Genomic DNA, 20,554 nt, shown 5'->3' on the forward strand with positions numbered 1-20,554 from the left:
TTAAGAAATCCAGAAGTAATAAGGAAACATTGAAAAACAATAAGTTAAAGAATTCATTATGTGCTGCAAGAGTGAGTCTGTGGACACAGCTGGTAGCTATCAATTATTCTTGGTTATTATAGAAAAACCTGACTCCTTCTGTGATCACATAAAAATCTGTCAACATTGCATAGTACTTCATCTTTTACCAAGTGTCAAAAAAAATTGTGGAGGAAGGGGTAAGTGTGGAATTTTGACTAAATATAAAGGTAGTAATTGTTAGAGGTGATCGGTTTTTAATATAAAACGCCCTTTAGAACAAATTCCTTTTTCATCTTGCCAAATGCCTCACTGGCAAATTATTTTTACATTAAATACTTCTCTGTAGTTTAGTACAGGACTTTCTTAAATCCTAAAATTATGTGAGGTGTCTGGAGTAAGATGAGTTTTGTTCAGGACAAACTTGCTGTAGAACAGCAGGAAACCTAGAGAGCCTGATTTACAATTTCCTCTTTTTAATGCTCATTGTATAAAAATGTTATGAAAGTTTTAAAGGAAGCTCATCAGTTCCTACTGTGAGCCAGGTTCTGCCCTTCATGTGCTGATCTCATTTGCCTTCTAGAGGGCTTCATGCTCATAGGTAAGGGCTGAACTTGAGGGGAAGCTGAGCAGAACTAAATTGTACTTTGGCCCAGCGTCCCTTTTCACAGTACTGAAATATTTGCTTTTCTACAGAGGATGTCTGTCCAGCCTAAAGAGCGTGCTGCCAAATCAATCAAAGTGTGACACAGTTCCAATGTACAGTGCCTCTCTCACACTGCTTCCAATTGTATTTCTTAGGTCACACCTGGGAATATGCTGAGTGGAGTCCTTGCTCTGCCACCTGTGGGCATTCAGGAACGCGCTCCAGGAGCCTGCAGTGCATGAACACAGAGAAACAGAAAGTAAATGAGTCCCAGTGCAGAGAGCTGCAAAAGCCAGGGATTGTTTACCAGCCCTGCAACAGAGAGGACTGCCCTCCCAGGTAAACTCCTGCTCTATTTCCATGAGCTCTTTGTGTATTAAAATGCACTCACCACCTCCTGAAATTGTTTCTGTGCTATGCTCTGAGTGTGGAATGTGGGGTTCATTTCATCATGAACCTTAAAGCATGAGAGATGTGGAAATGGATCACAAGCAAGTAAGGAAACGCTTGATTCAGCTGAATAAAGACCTGAGTGTGTCTCCATGCTGCTGCAGCAAGTCTTGCTGTGCTACCACACCACACCTCAAAAGCCAAGCTGGAGAGCTCCCCAAGACACTGGGATGTGCACTTTTGTGGAATCAGTGGCACCCCAGAGGGAAAACATGTTGTGTTTAGAGTGGCCAGGGTAACTCTGTGTTCACCTGCTCTCCTTTGTGCCATGAGAGCTCTCAGTAAGATGTTTTCTGAGGAATGCCTCATTTCTCTCTAATGCCCCTCACCACAGTGCTCCTTGAATGTCCTTCCCTGGCAGTTTTCTCACTGGATCAACTAGGGATCACAGGGCTGAAAATATTTATATCACAGGCAAGTGTATCACAACATCTGATTCCAAAGGCCAAAACCATACCTCTAGACTATTTGGGCTGCACTGAACATTCCAGCTCAACAGGTTTTCAACAGGAAACCCCACAGAATCCTCAAAATAAGTGCTTTTTGTTGCTTTAAAGAATTGGCCATCACCATCAGCAAAACTCTGTGAGGGATACACACACTTTAGAGTTGTCCCTCACTGGAAAATGTTGGCAGGGAAGTGTTAGTACCTTAGCTGACATTGTGAGAGTGCGTCTTGCCAGTATGTTCTAAATTCTGTTCTAAATGCAGAAAACCTAGCCACAGATATGTATCAAGAGAAGTTGTTTATATTTCAATATTAGCAGCCAAAAAACAGATTATCTTAAATTGTGATACTGAACTCCAGCCAGCCCAGAGAAAGCTAACATTTTGCCAGTAGAAAAATACTGAAATCAAACTAATAATCTGAAACACAGCTTCAGTTGCAGGTTTCCCTCTTAAGCTCCAGCACTGGGAGCAGATGACAGGAGGGTGCAAGAAGTCCTGGGGCTCCTCTGAGCAAGGTCATGCCTTTCAGTGGATTGCAGGGCATGACTAAATAATCTGATTATCAGCCTTGGGAGTATTCACCACATAAACAAACTGGTTCTTTCATGTGGCTAAAGAGAATGGGAACTGAATCGTCTTTTTATATGCTTAGATTTGTTCTGCTTTTAATTTGCCTTTATGCAATCACCAATGGAAGACAATTGTGTATATGCTAACATAATTAACTCTGCCTTGAGCCATACATGTATGCTAACATATTAATCGGTTTTCTTTTATGGAATATTCCATGCTTTCTCGACATGAAGAGCATCCCAGATGCCTGGAAAATAGCCCTGTGTCTGTTTCTTGGTGCCTTTAGCCTCTCTCCTTCCCTGTGATTTCTGACCTGGGAGGGAAGTGCAAAATGTCCATTCCATTTTCCCACTTACACTGATTTCTGCACAATCTTCTCATCTCAAGGCAGCTCTTTAGAAAGCATCCATAGAATTATAAAGACTTTAGATGTATGGTCAGTGGCACGGGACCTTAATTATTGAAAGAGTTTTGCATGTGTTTAGTCACTTCTCTCTGTCACAGTGGAGAGCTACAGTTAAGCAAATATAAGGCCTTGAGTACTTAACTTGTGCTTTGCTGTGCATGCACTGCATTAATGTTTGCAAAAGTACTTCAGCTTTAAAAGGGAGAAAAAGACAAGGGTGCAGACTGTAAAAGATTAGTCTTCCTTGAGTGGATTTAAGCTGTTTGAGTGTAAGAGAATGAAATAATTGCTGAAGAAAATAGATTTTTTTCCCCTATTATCACTGTTTTGGTACACATAAAGTCCATTTTATATTTCTAGCCTAGATTTATGCAAAGAGCAAGTCAGCTTGATTTTATTACCACCTGCTGCCTCCCCAGTATTGTTCCTAGCTGCCGAGACTGACTAAATATTTGCAACTTCTAATCAATAAACAACATATTCTGTTTGAGTTGTTGTCTGGTAAGATCTCAATGTAATAAATTTGGATGAATTATGGCAGCTGTCACTTTAGTACCAGAAAAATTGTTATCATCCATTTTATAGTAATGGAAAAGTACACTCTCCTTCCTCCTGGAATGTCACATCGAGCAGGGTGTGCAGGGCTCACCTAGTAACAGATTCTGATAACAAACATTGTAACCTCTGTTAGCAAATATGCTGTCATTACTTAACCAGGTTAAGAAGACCTTGCTCAAGTGAAGAAGAAGCTGATTCTTACTATTCTCACATCTGAAACTTGCAAGGACAAGTTCTTTTGCATTTTCTTTGCAAACAGTTTCTGCCAGCTACCAGCAGGACTGCTATAATTGCTATAAATGTGTTTGTGCATCCTGTAGGTGGGTAGCTGGGCCCTGGTCCGAGTGCTCTGCATCATGTGGCAGTGGATTTCGGCACCGACAGCTGTCCTGTCACCAAGCCACAGCCAACGGCAGTGCCCTGGCCCTGCTGCCAGGGGCCTGCACACCCAGGGACCGGCCTGCAGCAAGGAAACCCTGCCCAGGGCACCCCTGTCCCCTGGGGCCAGCACAGGCCACAGCACAGGTAAGTGACAGCATTTGTCTGCAGCCTCCTTGCGTTGTGGAACTGGGACACTGCCATCGTCTGATGAACTGGCTGAACATCTGTCCTCTTGTGCCTGAACATCTGTCCTCTTGTACCTGAACATCTGTCCTCTTGTACCTGAACATCTGTCCTCTTGTGCCTGAACATCTGTCCTCTTGTGCCTGAACATCTGTCCTCTTGTGCCTGAACATCTGTCCTCTTGTGCCTGAACATCTGTCCTCTTGCACAAGGCAGGAGCTCAGTGGCTGTAATTTCCTTTCAGACCAGACCATTAGAAATCTTGGGTTTTTTTTCATTTTATGCTCTCTGAGCAACTTTTTTTTTTTTTTTTTTTTTTTTTTTTTTGTTGAAGGCATGTCCTGAAACCAGAGTATTAGCTTTGGTGTATTTTACAGACTAAGCCATTATGATGTATTCCTATTGTAAATGTAGGTGAACCCGATGGGAAGAAATGATAATGTTTGACTCTAGTTCAGAAGGCTAAATGATTTTTTTATTATAACTATACTAAAATACATTAATATACTATTTAAAGGAGGTACTAAAACTACAAACCTACTTGTTCTAACTATCATATCTAACTCACAACTCGTGACCCTCTCTCGAGAGTCCAGACATAGGTGGATTTGATTGGCCATCAGGCTCAAACAATCCTCACCAGAATCTAATCAAGCAATCACCCCAGGTAAACAATTCTCCAAACACATTCCACATGAGAAAAACAAGGAGCAGAAATAGAAATTGTTTTCTCTTTCTTTTCTCTGTGCTCCTCTATGAAAAATCTTGAGAGAGAGAAGAATGTGCTTGCCACATATTCAATTTTTCAAGCTAGTTTATTGCTTTTATTGCAGTCATATTAGTACACAGTTTGTCTAGCTATACTTGTGAAGTCCCCAAAAAAGATATATGAATGTGCTTCAACAGCACATTGAAGAAATTGTTCAATTCACAGAATGCACAGAAGTCTTGTTTTCCTATATTTTCTGTTTCTTCCTTCATGCAGCAAACTTGTGTTCATCTTGGTAAGATTTGTATTTATTGTTCAATGTGCGAAGTAATTCATTAGAATTGCTATTGCTGCATTCCCAATACAGGTTTTAGCAAGGCAAGTTTGTAATGGGCAGAGCTACAAAAAGAATTCTGTAGCAGTAGGGATGTGGCACAATGAGAGAAGATAATGGATTTAGCTTTAGGAACAGGCAGGAAAGTCAGTGTCTTGGCAAAATTGCACAGAGAGAAGCAAAAATACATAGGCCTTATCCAAACTGAGGTGTGACAGGGCTGAAGAAGGCAAGATGCAAAAAATCATGGCTGGGCTGTGTAGCTGGGTAACTCCAGGAGGATAATCCTGTTCTTACTAACTTGGCTGTTTCTTTTTCTCTCCCCTCACCCTTTTCTCTCAATTGTCAGTGTTCTGGTCGCTGTGTAGGAAACCCTGCAGGTTCACAGCACCGTGAGTTTATATGTCAGTTCCGGAATGGATCTTCAGTGCCAAACTCTTCTTGTGATGAAAGAAAGAGGTAAACAGTGGGAAGAAGTTACAAGTTAGATTCTTTAGATGATCATATTGAAGGTACAAGATTGTCACTGCAGTACAAGTAGGCAAATTCTTTTGTGTCAAACAAAGGAAAGGAGGTAGAGACAGTCATCCCTTTGTGGACACTGGATGAATTCAGGAACCCAGGAGAGGTTATGCCTGAAGAACACACAGTATCCAGTATAGAGTGTTTCAGGGTCAGTTAAGTTTTCTTAAAGATAAAATACCTTTTCTATTCCAGGGTTAAGAAACTAGTTTAAAGAAACTCATGTTTTCTCATGAGTGAGAAGGTGTGATGAGTGAGCACAAAATTAAATAAAGAGAATTCAACTTAAATATAAGAAAAAATGGAACAGGTTACCCAGAAAGTTGTGGTGGCTCCATCTTTGGAGATATTCAAAACATGGAAAATCTTGAGGATCCTGGTCTAGTTGTCTGGGCAATGAGCAGGGGTTTGGGGGCTGATCAGTTCTATTGTTGTGTGAATAAGGGTTTAGCACAAAAGTAAACATTTCACTGCCATTTATTTCCCTGCACAGCCCTCCTGCCAGAAGGAACTGTTCTTCAGAGGGGTGTGATGTGTACTGGCGGCCAGGCCCCTGGAGGCCCTGCAGTGTGGGCTGTGGCAGTGGGTTCCAGTCCAGACGAGTGTCCTGCGTGCACAGGCAGAGCAGCAAACCCGTGGCTGAGCAGTTCTGCAGAGGGAGGAAGAGACCAGTGACCTGGCAACACTGCAGTGTCACATCCTGTGGCAGTATGTAAATGTTTATTTAAATATGAGAATAGTAATAGTTTGTAGCAGTTATATTAGAAAATGACTCACAGTTGTACACGATTGATTCTACAAGCATTTGATTGTACATCAAAGGTAAAACTATCCTCTCCAAGGAGCACTTCGTAATCCTGGGGTTTCTTTTCTCTAACTAGGCCAGTTTGATATTAAAGCCTCAAAAGCACTTTTGGAAACAGGATATTTAGGAAGTTTTTTTGCAAACTTCCTTACATGACTGTGCCAGTTGTGACTCAAAATTCTCTGAGTGAGCTGTTAATGCATCCTGTATGGGGTTGTGTTCTGAAACAGACAATGAGTAAATGAGATCACACGTCTTACTTGTGCCCTTGTCTAGCTTTGAATCCACTGCTGCCAGAAATGCACACTAAAATGATGACAAAGCTAGCAGGAACCTATCAGTTGTTTACAATTAGTATGGCAAGTTCTGCTAATTCTCTTTTGCTCATTATAAAGCCTTGTAATGTTTAAATATATTTTTCAGAAGGCGAATGCAAGGATACAACTCACTACTGTACATTTGTAAAGCAACTAAAGTTATGCTTGATAGACACCTACAAACAAAGATGTTGTCAATCATGTCAAGAAATATAAGTCCTCTATGGCAAGTTCATGATGCTGCAGTGAAGAGATGAGAAGAGAGGTTCATTAAACTAACCTGTTTGAAGTATATTCTTGTAAATGAGACATTAGTTGTAACAGTTAAATGGCAACATGGGGCCAGTGAAAACACAGTATTGTGGATTGATGTGCTGGATAAGGTATTGTTTCTGGGAGCTTTCATTTTTCATTCTTTGCAATGGAACTTCTAATGTTTTAAACATGTCTGGCTTAGCAAGATAATATCATGGCATATCATCTGTAAAATTTTACAGGCTATAATTTATAATTTTATCTGTGAAAAAAAAACATTACCTAAAAGCAGCAAATATTGGTTACTGTCCTTCACTTATGAGGAAGAGTCACAAAAATACTTCAAAAAATTTTGGAAATGCAACAACTATTTACTCCCAGGATTTTTTTTTTTTTTTTTTTTTTTTTTTTCCCATCATATTTAACACCATTTTTAAATTTACAGAAGCTGTGGCTTGTAGCTGTAAAATTTTGGCAACAGCTTCATTTTCATAAACAGCTTGAGCTTAAGGGTTGATCTCACAGGATATACTTTACGGATACTAGTTCTCAGATGGATACACAGAAGTACATTGAATTTTTCCTGCTTGTATTTCTGTGTATGCAGTAAGAAACTATAGATCCTAGGACAATTTTCAATGCAGCAATAGATCTCTTTTGAATAAATGAGGTGTCATTTTTTATTGTTTCTATTCTAATTCCAGTCTCTGAAGTACAATCAAAGTTCTGACATGATTATTATACTTTCGTACTGATAGTAAATGAGACAGAAGCTTCCTTGTCAGAGCTGTGAACAAATACTTGTGAGCACTGTTCTCTTGCACATCAAGTCAAATGAGGAGCCAGTAACTGGCCAAAATAGCTGTCAGATTTCTTGTCTTGAATAATCATTCTATTTTTCTCCATTAATGGGGAAAAATGTCCAAGGAAGAATTATTAATTGTGAAGATAGACAAGTGCAAGAAATCTATTTTGAGCATTTTTCCATCAAGATGATTTTTCCATCATGACCATTAACCATCTGAGTCGTTTGCAAGTTGATAAATTCTTACTGTAATATTCCTGGGTAAATTATCTTCCATATTGCAGATTGTCTGACTAGGGTTTTAAGCAGAGAGCTCCCCACAGGAGGCAGAAATTAGATGTTTTTTGCTTTTGTAGTTTCCAAACTACTGCTCATATTGGAGGCCTGAATGCTCACTTTGACTTGGCTCTGGTGTTCCATCTCTGACCTGTGTGACAGGCAGAGGGCTGGGAGCGCTGTGGGGCAGCTCAGACACAGCATCCTGCACAGAGGGTTTGCATCACTGAGAATTAGGGTAGCACTACTGTATAGAAAATGTTTAGGGTGGACTATCGTGTCCAAGGCTGACTGCAAGGAGAGGATATTCCTGATCATTACCTTTTTCATCAGCAATGGGTCTTGATTGTTTAAGCAGTTTTTTAAATTAAACATTTGTAAGATACTTTTGTAGATATTTATTGTCTGATTTAAAAGTGCAATATTTTTTTTTGTACAGTGTTTAATAAAGATTTTTGGACATATATTTTTTCTTATTACCAAAATTTCTTATTCATGTTTTCCCTTTATATTTAAAGTTTTCAAATGTTAACACATAGCATTTTTTGTTGCATTAACTTTGGTTAAGTATGCATGCTATACCAAAGCAGTGCTGTAAATGTTTGTGATGGCAATTGGCATGACATTCCTCTGTAGATTATTTTATTGCTTCTCCAGTACCTGAAGATTTTAGCTTCTTGAACGTAGTTTTAATTTTTCTGAAATAAAGTATAGTTTGATTATTCACCACTGTGATTACCCTGGGATTGTTTATTACCATGATTTGCATGGTAACTGTGCTTTCATTCTTTGTTATTTTCTCAGCCTACTTGGTCCGTAATTCTGAGATGTTTTCAAAGCCGTGGATTAGTTCTTATTTTTAACAGTCAATCAGACATACTGTTAATTTTCACTGCAATCTGCTTTGCATTGCTATTAAGAGACAACATAGATGTAACCTGACTGAAAAAGTGGGAACATAATTTGCCAAGATCCAAATGTCAGCTCTGATTCACTGAAATCTAGGATCAGGATTCTTTAAAAGGTGGAATAAAATTGGATTTATTTTCTGGGCCTTCACCAAGCACAGTTCATTTAGATCTGTCAGAACAGCTCCATGCTTTGTATTTAGTGAGTGATGGGAATACCTCCATGAAAAAGAAATTGTTTCAGAATATCCACTATGTGTAAATAGTCTTTAGAAAGATTAGTCTAAGAAATCATAAGAACAATAAAAGACTTAAATTTTTTTTATTAAATAGAAAATGAATGTATAACAATTTAATGGTGGTGTTTCAAGAGTTATCCTAGATAACAATATTGGCAAAGGCTTAATTTCCTTTTGAATTCCATTTGTGCAGTCTTTAAAAAAAGCAAAGGCTTTGTACAGCAGTGCTGTGGAGCCTGCTGCTGGATGGCAGAGTGCACAGAAAGCACTCTCAGAACAGCAACTGAATCCATGAATAACTTTGCTGCTTTTACATCTTGGTTTAGCATGACATCATGAAATGCTTTTTTAACAGCTGTTATTTTGGAAAAATATTAGTTTTCCAGCCATCTCTTCACTTGGTCTGCATTTCAGTAATTTGTTGCTTATGAGAAGGTTGACGTCAGGTATTGAATAGTGTCTGAAGGTTTATAATATCATTCGATGCTTTTCCTGGAAGCACAGTGTGTTGGGGCTTTTTCAATTGTGAAGTAATAAAGGCTTCTCTCTTTCACTATTAAACTTAGGGGAAAACATTATGGACAAAATGAAAGAAAATATGCCCCTCCACCCTAAAAAAGCCTTCAAACACATCTGCAGAGGAACTGTTAAATGTATCTGAATATGCCCTCCACTTCCCTTCCTCTCAAAATGTTTGTACCGGGCTGGTAGGTGGCAGCAGATGACTTTCCATAACTTAAGGGAGGGAAGTGATTTCAGAACTGAAAAAACAGCTGTGAAAATTTAAAAAAGCATCTGGGCTCCCTCACAGACCCAGCAGAAGAGCCATTATGAGCAGAATATGCAGGCACATGGAACTTCATGAATTCAGACTGCATTTCTCCCTCCCTAGAGAGGAGAGCTGGAGGGCATTGGGATCTTCTGAAAATGGCTCCAGAGGTACCAGGACTGTGTATAACATGAGGACCTGGGTAGGTGTGACTGTGCAAAGTTTTGGTTTTGTTTCCTCAGTTGTGGCATGACAGAGAATGAGTCAGTAGAGTGTATTTTTTCTTTTGTGGTACAGAAAGATGACAACAATTGGACTTTTAGGATCTCAGATTTACATTGTCCTTGTTCATTCACAATCTGAGGGAGGTGAATAATTTTCAGACAGAAAAGTAAAACTGATTTGCCATGTCATTAACAGAGTGAGTGATACTACAAAATCACAGTACAAAGACAAAAGTTCTGTAAAAGTGACTGATGCTCTAATAATGTCTGGATGCATCTCATGCAATGTTTTTGTGCACAGCTGATTTGCTCAGTTCAGCTTTCTTGCTTTCATATGACCAATTTCCTGCTTTAAAAATCTTCCCATCATTGATCTTAGCCCTTTAGTAAGAGACTTTGTTTGTGAAGTACAGCCACATGATTCTGCAGAACTCAAATACTGTTCTACACCAATGGATACAAGATATGCAATACTGAGAAAAAAAATCATACTGGAGTAGTGTGGTAGAGCATGACAATACAGTTAATTATAGAACTATTAATTGCTACTTGCTTAAATCATGACTGCAATAAAACTAAAATTGATTCATCTGGATTTTTCAAAATCAGCTAAATATACATAGAGAAAATATGAACTATTTCATACAGAAGCAATTTCATAAAAAAATTCTGTTAAAAAAATGGTGCTTGTGTATTTGGAACAAGCAATTCTTTGAAAAGCAAACAGACTGAAGCCAGGCTGCCCACAGATTTCTCCATCTCAGCTGGTATTTCTTTTTTTACCTGAGTTTAGTCTATTTTCTGTAAATCTGTGCAGTCTCATCATGAGATTTGACTGAATTTGCACAATGCCTTTAAAGATGATTCAGCCGGGAAGGACACATGCACTAAGTCTGTCAGTGTGTCCAAGGTGCATCAGTTTTGTTTCCTTTGGAAGTAAGGCTGAAAGAGCATGATCAGGGAAATTAGGAAACAGAGTCTAATGACCTGCTTTTGGTGGTTGAGTGGTTTCAACTACGTGACCAGAAAAAGAGTGAGCTTACCACCTGTTAATTGCTACCAGAAATTACAGTGGGACCTTTATACTCACTTCAGATGTGAATGAAGTTAAAGTAGTGATGACTAAAGCTAAAACCAGATTTTTAGAAATGCCTGGGTGTCATGGCATGCTATCTTGTGATCTGGGCAGTAAAATATAAAGGAAAAAAATCTTACCAATTACTGACGTTATTACTGATTTCTTAGATTATTGTAAATAGCATTATTTGCTTACTGTGTAAAATATTTTATCAGCAAAAGATATTTGTTATTTCAGAAATACAATCATCTGAAAATATCAAAGAATTAAATATGTTATAAAGATGCTTGAGATGGAGCATGAGAAATCTGGGGAGTCAAGGAAGTTAGAATGCACAATCAGAAAAAGCACAGATGCCATGTAGGGAGTAGTGCTCCTTCAGCATTTGGCAAAACTTTATTAGTCTTGTAATAAACTTTGGTTTGGCTTTGGTTTTCTTCAAATTTCTAAAAGCAAAATGTGGAGTATTTAATTTGCTTTCAGTGCTATTTAAAGAGAAAATGAACAGGTTGGTTTCCAATTATTTTTCTATGGTGCTTGAAATATTGCATGTAAGTATTATGACACAGCAGGCACTTCCTCTGGAATAGGACTACAGTTTGACCCAGAACGTTCTGGGGACACCTGGCGGTAGAATCTGTGACCCTGAGAATCTGTGTTTACATAGACATAACCCAGAGCATCTGGATTAAGTCCTGGGCAGACCTCTTTCTTCTTTGGCGTATATTCAGTGCGATACAAAGTTTCATCTTTAAAAGGAACTCCAGTAGCTACAGCGTGTACAGGTTTGAAACTTGGAGGTGGATTGGCCTGATGTGGTATGTAATGGGACCTGAATGTAGTTAAACTAGCAAATTTTCCTGTGGGCTTTTGAATTTCCTCTTCTTTCTTAATAAGCCCTTGTGGACACACTCTCCAGGGTTGATAGTCTTCTTTTGTAGTAGTCTTCCCTTGAAAAGGGCCAGTACTTTTTCTGCCAGGAGCTGGTTTTATGGGGGCTCTGGGAGCAACCTTGTGTTTAATGTAATCAAGACGGTTTGAAGACTTGAGGTCCATCTTGTCTGTGGGTGGAACGTATTCTCTTGGTTTGTGGAAACTGGGCGCAGTGACCAAATATGGCTGATAGCGATCCTGGAATTCAGTGGTTCCTTTAAAAGGATCATCAGATCCATGTTTTCTACTTTCAGGCTTGCAGCTTTTTGCTTGTTCCCCAGGCATCCCTTTAAAATCTCTCTGGTGGGTTGTGAGATCTTCAAAGGGCTGGTCGCTTGGCTTGTACTCTTCCCTTGGCCTCACGAACAAGGGCTCCAGCTCATGGACAACGTACGCGGTGCGATGGATGGTGTTGCCATCAAAAGGCCCCTCTGGCAGCTTGCTATCACAAGGTTTACAGCTTGGGGGGGGATTGGGCTGCCTAGGGATGTAGTCATCTTGAAACGTGGAAGGATTTCCAAACCTCTCCGAAGGTGGCTCGTAGTCACGCTCCACCTTACAGGATTCTGTTCTTTGACTTTCCCATAACCTATAGTGATCTGCAAGGCAAAACCAAAATTCCGCCACACAGGTGTTATTACTTAAAACCAGTCCTTTAAAATTAAGACAAAGTCTTCTGGTATTAAATCTTGCAAAACAAAGAAAATGGATGTAAGTGAAAATGATAATTTTATCTGCATGTTTGTGATCTGACAAAACTGTCTTCTATTATAGTGTGTGATAAAAACAGACCCCCAAAATGGTACCTGATGCCCCAGGTACAGAAACTGTACAGGGAATAGCTTTATACATGCTTTAAATACTTAAAAGATTTAGCACCTTTGCACTGACCATCATAATAGAATAATTTGTGTCAAAACAGATCATTACTAGGATGATGTATATGTAAGCTATACCATACACAAGCAGAAGCCTAAACTCCACTTTTGACTTACTCTGTGGAAAAATAAGTGACATGAACTAAAACTAGCTGAAAAATACACTGCACCTTAATTTCCATTGAGTTTTACCTGAGATAGCCCAACCAAGTGCATGTTGGAATTTCCTTGTAGCAAAGTAAACCTCAGAGAGAGCTTTTAATTTAGAAGCAATAGGTTTCCCTTCAACAACTGAGGTGCTGAATGTTTTAGGACATCCTCACCTGCTTCCTAGTATGTTTTACTCCCTGTCCCAAACCAACAAATCCAGTTTCTAACATAGGTAATTCCAAATGCTACCTTCATCTTGGTTGTTTCTCTTTCTGTAGGGGGCACCTGTTATTACCTCGGTAGGTTGGGATGGTATCCACTTTTGCATCTGAAGTGTGTTTCCTCTCTCGAGGCCTTACTAATGTCACTGGTCCTACTTTATGGGGATTGTAATCTCTCTGGTAAATGGTTCCCAGGTCAATCTTCCCTGACTTTGGTCTATATTCTGTTTGTGGCCGAAAAGGTCTCGTAACAATTTCATACGGTAAATAATCAGATCTGCATTGGGGGAGAGAAAACAGTGGTCAAAAAATCTTTTCTTCCTTCTGAAGCCACTTCTGTATTTTTTGCACTATTTGGAAAAATAATAAAAATGTTTACTCTCAAAAATCTATCAGACACCATTATGTTGGAGGGATAGCACAAAGGAGAGAAAACCATAGTACATAAATCTAGGGTCTCTCATGCATTATACAGTCTTTGTTAAAAGGTAGATGGTTTTTTAACACTCCCAGTCCCATTCACAGTTTAACAATATTATTTAAAGTGTCTAAAAAGAGACTTACAAAGTTGCTATAATTTTGCAAAGGAACTATCAGAAAGCAGAAGCAGAGCAAAGCTCAAATTACTACAAGTGGTAGCATTTACTGATTGCATGAGGAGAATGGAATATAATCAGAAACAGCATTTCACTCTTTTTGTATGGGCACATTACATTAAGAGGATGTATATGCATAAAAGTTGATGCCGCTGTCACATCACTGACAATGAAGGGGTGATATTTTTCTCTAATTCTTTGAAAGATGCTCTTTAATTCTGTAAGCTTAAAATCAGAGTGTGTGCACAGAGAGGACAGATACACTGAACCCTTTTACAGTTTGCTTTCTTAAAATGAATAATTTTCTTAAAACTAATAATCTGAATATTAAAAAATCAGTAAAAGAATTCATGTTCTTTTTTTCTTAAGATTTCATTTTCCCACAATCTTGGATTCTACGTATGTATTACAGAAAGTTCTCCAGCTTGCCAGGTTTTCTATAAAATCTAAATTTCCTAACAGGCTGAAAACAAGACAAAAAATTCTGATTCTCTTTACAGGTTAAAGGCTGCTGTAAAGAATGCAAATCTTGCTGTATGCATGCTTTGCTATTTTTTACAACCTTTTTGTGGTAACTGTAGTTCTATACTCAACACTTACACTTTAAATATGCAAAAAGTGCAAAGGATGCAACGACTGCATTTTGAGAAGATTGCAATACAATGTTTAGCCCCAGCTTAGAAAAACAAAGAATGAAAAACTAATTATAATATAATTAGTATTAGAGTCTAATTAGTATACATATAGACTAATTATAAAACATAGTTTGAAAATATCTACTTGAACGTTGTGGTGCCGTCCATTCTCGCCCGATTCTCTTGGAGCTCTGGCTTTGGCTTACAGCTCTCGGGAGGGCAGATGTTGCCATAGCCAGGGTACTTCTCCAAATACTCCGTTTTGTGGCTCGGCTGCACTCCATCATCATAAATCTTTGTGGGTCTGTGGCAGCAGCGGTGGCGTCTAGTTCAAACACATCAGAGCAGAGAATTTTGAATCGTTTCATTTAAGAGGAAAACCCATACTCTGTCTACTGGGAGTGCACAACAAATGGGAAAGATTGAACAATGTCAGTAGTTTTTGTTGAAAATCTTTTCTGAGTGATAAAACCACAAAATATTGTGCTGATGGCACAGGTCCCAGAGCACATCATACTAATACAGCAATAAAAGCAGTATCAGCTGGGAGTTAGTCCTTGGTGCAGAATACAAAGGAGGGACAGAATTGATCTCAGTTCTCTAAATTAGACTACCACCAAGATGCACTTTCCTCTTGTCTGTAATGTTTAATGAAATTACTCGTTTTATTTGGAAAAGTAACTAACTATGCTTCATTTCCTGTCTCATATTGTCTCTTTTTTGCTGCTATTACTGTATCACTTGTCTTTTTATTTCTGTACACCTCACCTATTTTCACTGCTACTGATTAACACTTTTTTATTAAAATTTGAGTGGTATGGAATCTCATGTGCACTTCTAGTGCTCTGCAGGCCATTTATGACTTTTCAACTCTTTTTTTCCTCCATAGACTGACTAAATTCTCTATCCAAAACACATATTTATTTGAAAGTAATGACATCTCTTTTTCTTAATAGGTTTTATTTCAATTCCTCCTGCTTCTCATTATTGCCTATATCAATGATACCATTGTGCAAAAAGGTGTTGGGAGGTATATAATGACAATTTTTTATTTATACCTTGCTGTTTTCAATTAATGATCCATGAAATTAAAATTTAAATGTTGCTATTGTTTTGAAAATCTTGCTATATTAATTCTAATTTGCACAATGCACATCTCTGGCTGACCTCAAGGAAATATATAATGACAGGTTTTCCTCCTACTTACAGCTGACAACTTGCAATGCAAAGGGAAAAAAACAATAAATAATTTTTCAAATGAACAAGTATTGTAAAATTCTGGTGAAAAGCAAAAATATCTAAACCCCAAGAAGAGGAAAAATGCACTGCTTTTAGTAAGTACAAATAAATTCAAGTTTCAGGAAGCTAGATATCCAAAGAACATTTCAAAGGTCTGCAGAGAATTTTAGCTAGCACTGAATACCATAAAGGAAAATAATAAATTAAAACAAGGTAAGATAGAATACAGAAACAGACATGAAGGACTCCTGCTGGGAAAATGAAAAAAAAACCACTGAAAGAAGTTATTGGATTGGAGACTAGAGATCCTAACGCTTGTATTAGTTTCTGCTGCCTGATTTTGCCAGCTCAGTAGCTAAAAAAAATGAGAAATGAAGTAGCTCTGTCTAAGAATCCAGATCCTTTCAAAGCCTCAGGTGTTTACTCCTTTTCAATCAAATCAATCAACAGTTGAGAGACCTTTTCAAAACATAGCAGGGAAAGGAAAAAGGAAGAAGAGGGAAAGAACAGGAAAGGTAAGAAAACAAGGAGGTAAGTGTGCTATTTCTCACTACAGTGTTTGCCTGTCATTACATTTGTCATGAAATTCACTTTCACCTTAGTAATCTTTTTTCAGCAAGTACAAACAACGCATGCTGTGTCACGTAGCATCTAAAAGTAACAGCTAAGCAGAAACAAAAGACATTGAATGGATGGTTTGAAAGCTGGTTGGAATACAGGTTATCAATTTGTAATGTTCTTCATGTATTTTTTGGCATACAATTCAAAGGAGTTGGAAACAAACATTACTCATCTGCAAAAGCTTCACTTTGACAATCTTCAGTTTGCCATAAGCTGGTCTGGAAGACCAACCACCAAACAAATCACCTTCTGTGTTCTGGGGTCAGCATTCTTGAAGGACTAAATTCTGAATATTTTTAAGCAATGTTGTGAGTATATCCCATTGCTGAATGGACATGCTACAAACTGAAATAGACACTAGAAAAATAATTACTGCAGAGTGAGCCTGTAGTTCTTGGTAAATACAAAACAGAGGTGACAGCCATCTACTCTTATCTTTTCAAGGAAAGAGATGGTTGGAATTTTATTAGAATTCATTGTTGATCCAAAAATATTCTTCAAACCACTCATTTCTAGTGTATAAAATAATTCTGAACACACTCTAACTGTGCACAAAATTACTTGGAATCAGATGATATTGTTGAGGAAGTTCCTACATCCTACTCTGTGTTGTGGAAGTGCTTTCAGTCAGCCTGAAGGGTAATGTAAAATTACCTCATGAGTTTGACTTAGAGAAGAGATTGGGGGTTTTTTGGTTAACTGATAAATCTGCTTTAGAACGCTGTCAAATTTAGAATGTTGTCCAATTGCTAAACCAAAATTTTTCATTTAGATAATAAATTTATAAAATTGATTATATAAGGCATCACAATGCTAGAAATCATCAGAGAATACAGATGACAGCTCTGATAAATTAAATATGTTGCTTAGACTTTGGCCTGCACTCTTTGAGACATTGTTTATTTTTAACTTTTTCCTTGTATTTATCTTTATTTCCACCCCAGAGTTACGATAATTCAAATGAATTTGGTGAGAATATCCCTTTTCCCATGCCTGACTAGCACTTGCTTTGATGGATTATTGTTCTTTCCCTTCTTTGAGGGAGACTATCTTGTGTTTTGCATAAGGTTTGAACAGAATCTCAGCTAAATAAAAGTGACAGTACATCAGCTCTCTTGTGCCAAATGCTCTTGTTCTGGTTATTTTAACAGAATGCTGATGATTTTAACTTATTTAAAGCCTGGCATAGATACTTTTTTTTTTTAGTACAATGCTCGCAAGGCCCTTGAAATTCTACCACAAAGCATTTTCCTCCCAGGGAACTAGACTAATAATGAGAAAAACTTAATATTTGTCATAATAGAAAACTTACTACCCCTCCACAAACACAGCTCAAAGCTTTTATTTTTAATTTCTTTTTAATTTTGCCAATGTACACACTATGGTCTGGAAGACAGAAATGATGGATGGACACGGTTTTTGAGAGTCATCTACTTTCCTGTTCTTGACAGGAGAGCTGGTAGTTTTTACTGGGTTTGTATTTATATGTGGTCAGTATGATGGCTTAAGTAGCCCATATTTTAGAGAAATCTTTCCTTGTAACTTACATTTATTCAGGAATATAGATTTTTTATGATAATGGTAACAAAAGGCATGAAATGGGGGAAGGCTGACAAACTGAGAAGGAGATAAAGCAGTAGTTTATTTTTGTGTCTCAGAACAACTTTTATGCTTTTGTAGGCTGTGATTATATTTATAGCAGAAAAATACTATTCTTGAGTGCAGAAAGTTCATCTACCACACAGGCTTTATTCTCTTTGGAAGCCAGATTTAACATCCTGTATTTGAGAAAGCAGAATGAAGTTCTGCCTTACTGGCTTTGCTCCCCTCTAAGTTTTTTCAGTGTTTTTAAAATTCTGTTGATAGGGGAGATTGTTTCCATCTATTTTATTATTTAGAATTAAGCAGTATCTTATGGCAGTATTATCCTGCCATAAAATTTCCTGCAGATAGCTAAATGATAATGTCTACAACACATTAGATATTTATAGTTGCTTTGAAGTCTCTGCTAAGCTGCATTCCAGTGTCCAGGTAACACTGCCAAGCGACCAAGCAGCCTTCCCCTGAAAACAGAAACTCTGTGTACACTGAAGCAAACACAGTGTGCTGCCTAAACCAACAATGGCTTAAGATTTTATTGAGTGTAAAAACTTCACTGAGGTTTATTTTAAACCACAAACTTTATGAATATTTAATTATTATTCATATTATTGAACTCAAGTTTTTGGATTGAGAATTTTTGGTTGAGTTGAAGCTCATTTTGTGCTGCCTCATTGTGTTATCTCATCATCTTTGTACTTGAGCCCAAGCCAGCTTTGTTATTTCATCATGAAAACAATGTGTTCCAACTCTTCATCAATCTAGGACTTAAGAAACAAATTTATGGGGCAAAATTCACCACAGGCTTGGCCAAAAAGAACATGAGGAGCTTTACTCATGCCTGCCTCATACCTCTGTCTACAGATGAAAAAAAAGTGGCTGATGAACAGATAGACAGACTTCCCACATAGAAACACATAGAGGGGGCCTGTTCTGCAGACCTTGATATGAAACTTGTGGGTCATGGTGCACTTTGCAACCATAGGGTTTGGTATTGGTATACTTCCAAAAAACATTGAGCACATCTCTGGGATCTTATGATGACTGTTCTTGTATGTAGTTGTTAGATATTTTTTAGTATGAAGTGAATTTTTGAATCCTAGAGTGATTTGTGATTTTTTTAAAAAGTAAACAGAGAAGAAATTGAAAATATTAACAGTTGTGATTCCAACCTGTAAATTTATATCTGAATTTTGAAAGGTCCAAGTCCCTTATTATTTCAGGACACCTGATTTGTGTACTTTTCTTCCACCTATAGCATTGATAATATTGCTTATAGACCTGTAACAGTAATTTTCCATTAAAAATTGCCTACTGTACCCTCTTGTACCAGCCTCCCTGGGTCAAAGAGGCTACAGGACAATGATGAACTGTTTGTCTCTCTGTGGGATCATGGAACGTAAAGCAAAGTGACGAGTGCTACTGGATGTGATGGCAGAAGGGCAGATAGATTAAATCTCTTTCAAGGGCTGCAGTGCTTGCACAGGTTTCTGACTTGGTTGCCAGAACTCTTCTGAAGGTTCTTTGGTGCAGTCCTTCAATGGGAGCTGGCTCTGGTTTCTGGAAAAGCCTGATTCTGATTTAGTCTGGGTGGCTTTTAAAGACTCTCTCCATTCTGTTCTATTTTAATCTGTTTAAGACCTTCTTTTACCCTTAGCTGATTTAAATGTACACTACTTCACATTTACTGAGAACATGCTCATACTTGGGTGCCACTCCCCAGAGGCCCAGGGTGCTGCTCATGTTATCAGTGAGGTTGGAAAAGGCCTCTGAGATTATCAAGTCCAACCTGTGACCAAACGCCAGCATGACAACCAGACCATGGCACTGAGTGCCACATCCAGCCTGAAACACCCTAAGGGACAGTGACTGCACCACCTCCCCGGGCAGCCAATTCCAATGCCCAATCACCCTTTCTGTGAAGAAATTATTTCTAATGTCCAGCCTAAAGCTCTTCTGGTGCAGCTGGAGACTGCGTCCTCTTGTCCTGCCACTGGTTGTCTGGGAGAAGAGGCTGAGCCCCGCCTGGCTGTGATCTCCTGCAGGGAGTGAAGAAGCCTCCTTTTCTCCAGGCTGAACACCCCCGGCTCCCTCAGCCACTCCTTACAGCACTTGTGCTCCAGACCCTTCCCCAGCTCTGTTTCCCTTCTCTGGACACGCTCCAGCCCCTCAGTGACCCTCCTGAACTGAGAAGCCCAGAACTGGACACAGCACTGGAGGTGTGGCCGCACCAGCGCTGAGTGCAGGGGGATGGCCACTGCCCCGGCCCTGCTGGCCACACGGCTCCTGACACAGGCCCGGTGCCACCGGCATTCCTGGCACTCGCTGGTCACGTTCAGCTGCTGCTGACCAGCACCCCGGGCCCTTTTCTGCTGGGCACTGTCCAGCCCCAGCCTGTAAAGCTGTGTGGGGTTGTTGTGACCCAAGGGCAGCACCCGGCCCTTGGCCTTGTTGAACCTTACACCACTGGCATCACTCCATGGATCCAGCCTGTCCAGGTCCCTCTGCAGAGCCTTCCTACCCTGCCGCAGACCGGTCCTGGCACCAGCTCGGTGTGGCGGCCGAGCGTGCCGAGGGAGGGAGGCGCTGGCTCGCTCGGTGCCCGCCTCACTCACCCGCAGGAGCAGATCTGGCAGATGCAGCGCGGCGGCCCCATGCCCGGCCCGCTCGGCCGCCCGGCCGGTAACCAGGGACGCCGCCGCGCGCGGCACCAGCGGCGCGCGGCACCAGCGGCGCCCGGCCCGCCCCGGCCAGGCTTCCGTCCGGCGTCACGGGG

The 20,554-nt window shown here is 39.4% G+C and overlaps 2 protein-coding genes across 2 annotated transcripts in view; one reads left to right on the forward strand and one right to left on the reverse strand.

The window, feature by feature from the left end:
* ADAMTSL3 (ADAMTS like 3) overlaps nucleotides 1-8,414 on the forward strand; it is a 171,311-nt gene extending 162,897 nt beyond the window's left edge. Inside the window, exons 27-31 of the mRNA XM_053987886.1 lie at nucleotides 820-1,003; nucleotides 3,422-3,626; nucleotides 5,058-5,167; nucleotides 5,724-5,938; nucleotides 6,459-8,414. Of these exons, the coding sequence (XP_053843861.1) occupies nucleotides 820-1,003; nucleotides 3,422-3,626; nucleotides 5,058-5,167; nucleotides 5,724-5,938; nucleotides 6,459-6,568 (824 nt within the window). The 3' untranslated portion in view covers nucleotides 6,569-8,414. The remainder of the gene's footprint in view (nucleotides 1-819; nucleotides 1,004-3,421; nucleotides 3,627-5,057; nucleotides 5,168-5,723; nucleotides 5,939-6,458) is intronic.
* Nucleotides 8,415-11,273: 2,859 nt separating this feature from the next.
* On the reverse strand, nucleotides 11,274-20,477 carry SAXO2 (stabilizer of axonemal microtubules 2). The gene is made up of 4 exons (XM_053988918.1): nucleotides 20,394-20,477; nucleotides 14,465-14,644; nucleotides 13,163-13,365; nucleotides 11,274-12,438 (listed from the first exon to the last, which is right to left on the reverse strand). The coding sequence occupies exons 1-4, from the start codon at nucleotides 20,432-20,434 to the stop codon at nucleotides 11,465-11,467; spliced, it is 1,398 nt and encodes a 465-aa protein (XP_053844893.1). The 5' UTR covers nucleotides 20,435-20,477; the 3' UTR covers nucleotides 11,274-11,464.
* Between the last annotated feature and the right edge of the window lie 77 nt (nucleotides 20,478-20,554).

The sequence above is a fragment of the Vidua macroura genome, chromosome 12 (genome assembly GCF_024509145.1).
Source record: "Vidua macroura isolate BioBank_ID:100142 chromosome 12, ASM2450914v1, whole genome shotgun sequence".
In the NCBI taxonomy this organism is placed as follows: Eukaryota; Metazoa; Chordata; class Aves; order Passeriformes; family Viduidae; genus Vidua; species Vidua macroura.

Excerpts from the sequence above, each read along its gene's own strand:
- SAXO2 (XM_053988918.1), bottom strand. The coding sequence starts at position 20,434 with ATGGGGCCGCCGCGCTGCATCTGCCAGATCTGCTCCTGCGG. Across the intron at positions 14,645-20,393 it reads TGCCAGATCTGCTCCTGCGG|ACGCCACCGCTGCTGCCACA; the intron begins GTGAGTGAGGCG and ends TGTTTGAACTAG. Across the intron at positions 13,366-14,464 it reads GACGGCACCACAACGTTCAA|ATCTGATTATTTACCGTATG; the intron begins GTAGATATTTTC and ends CCCCCAATGCAG.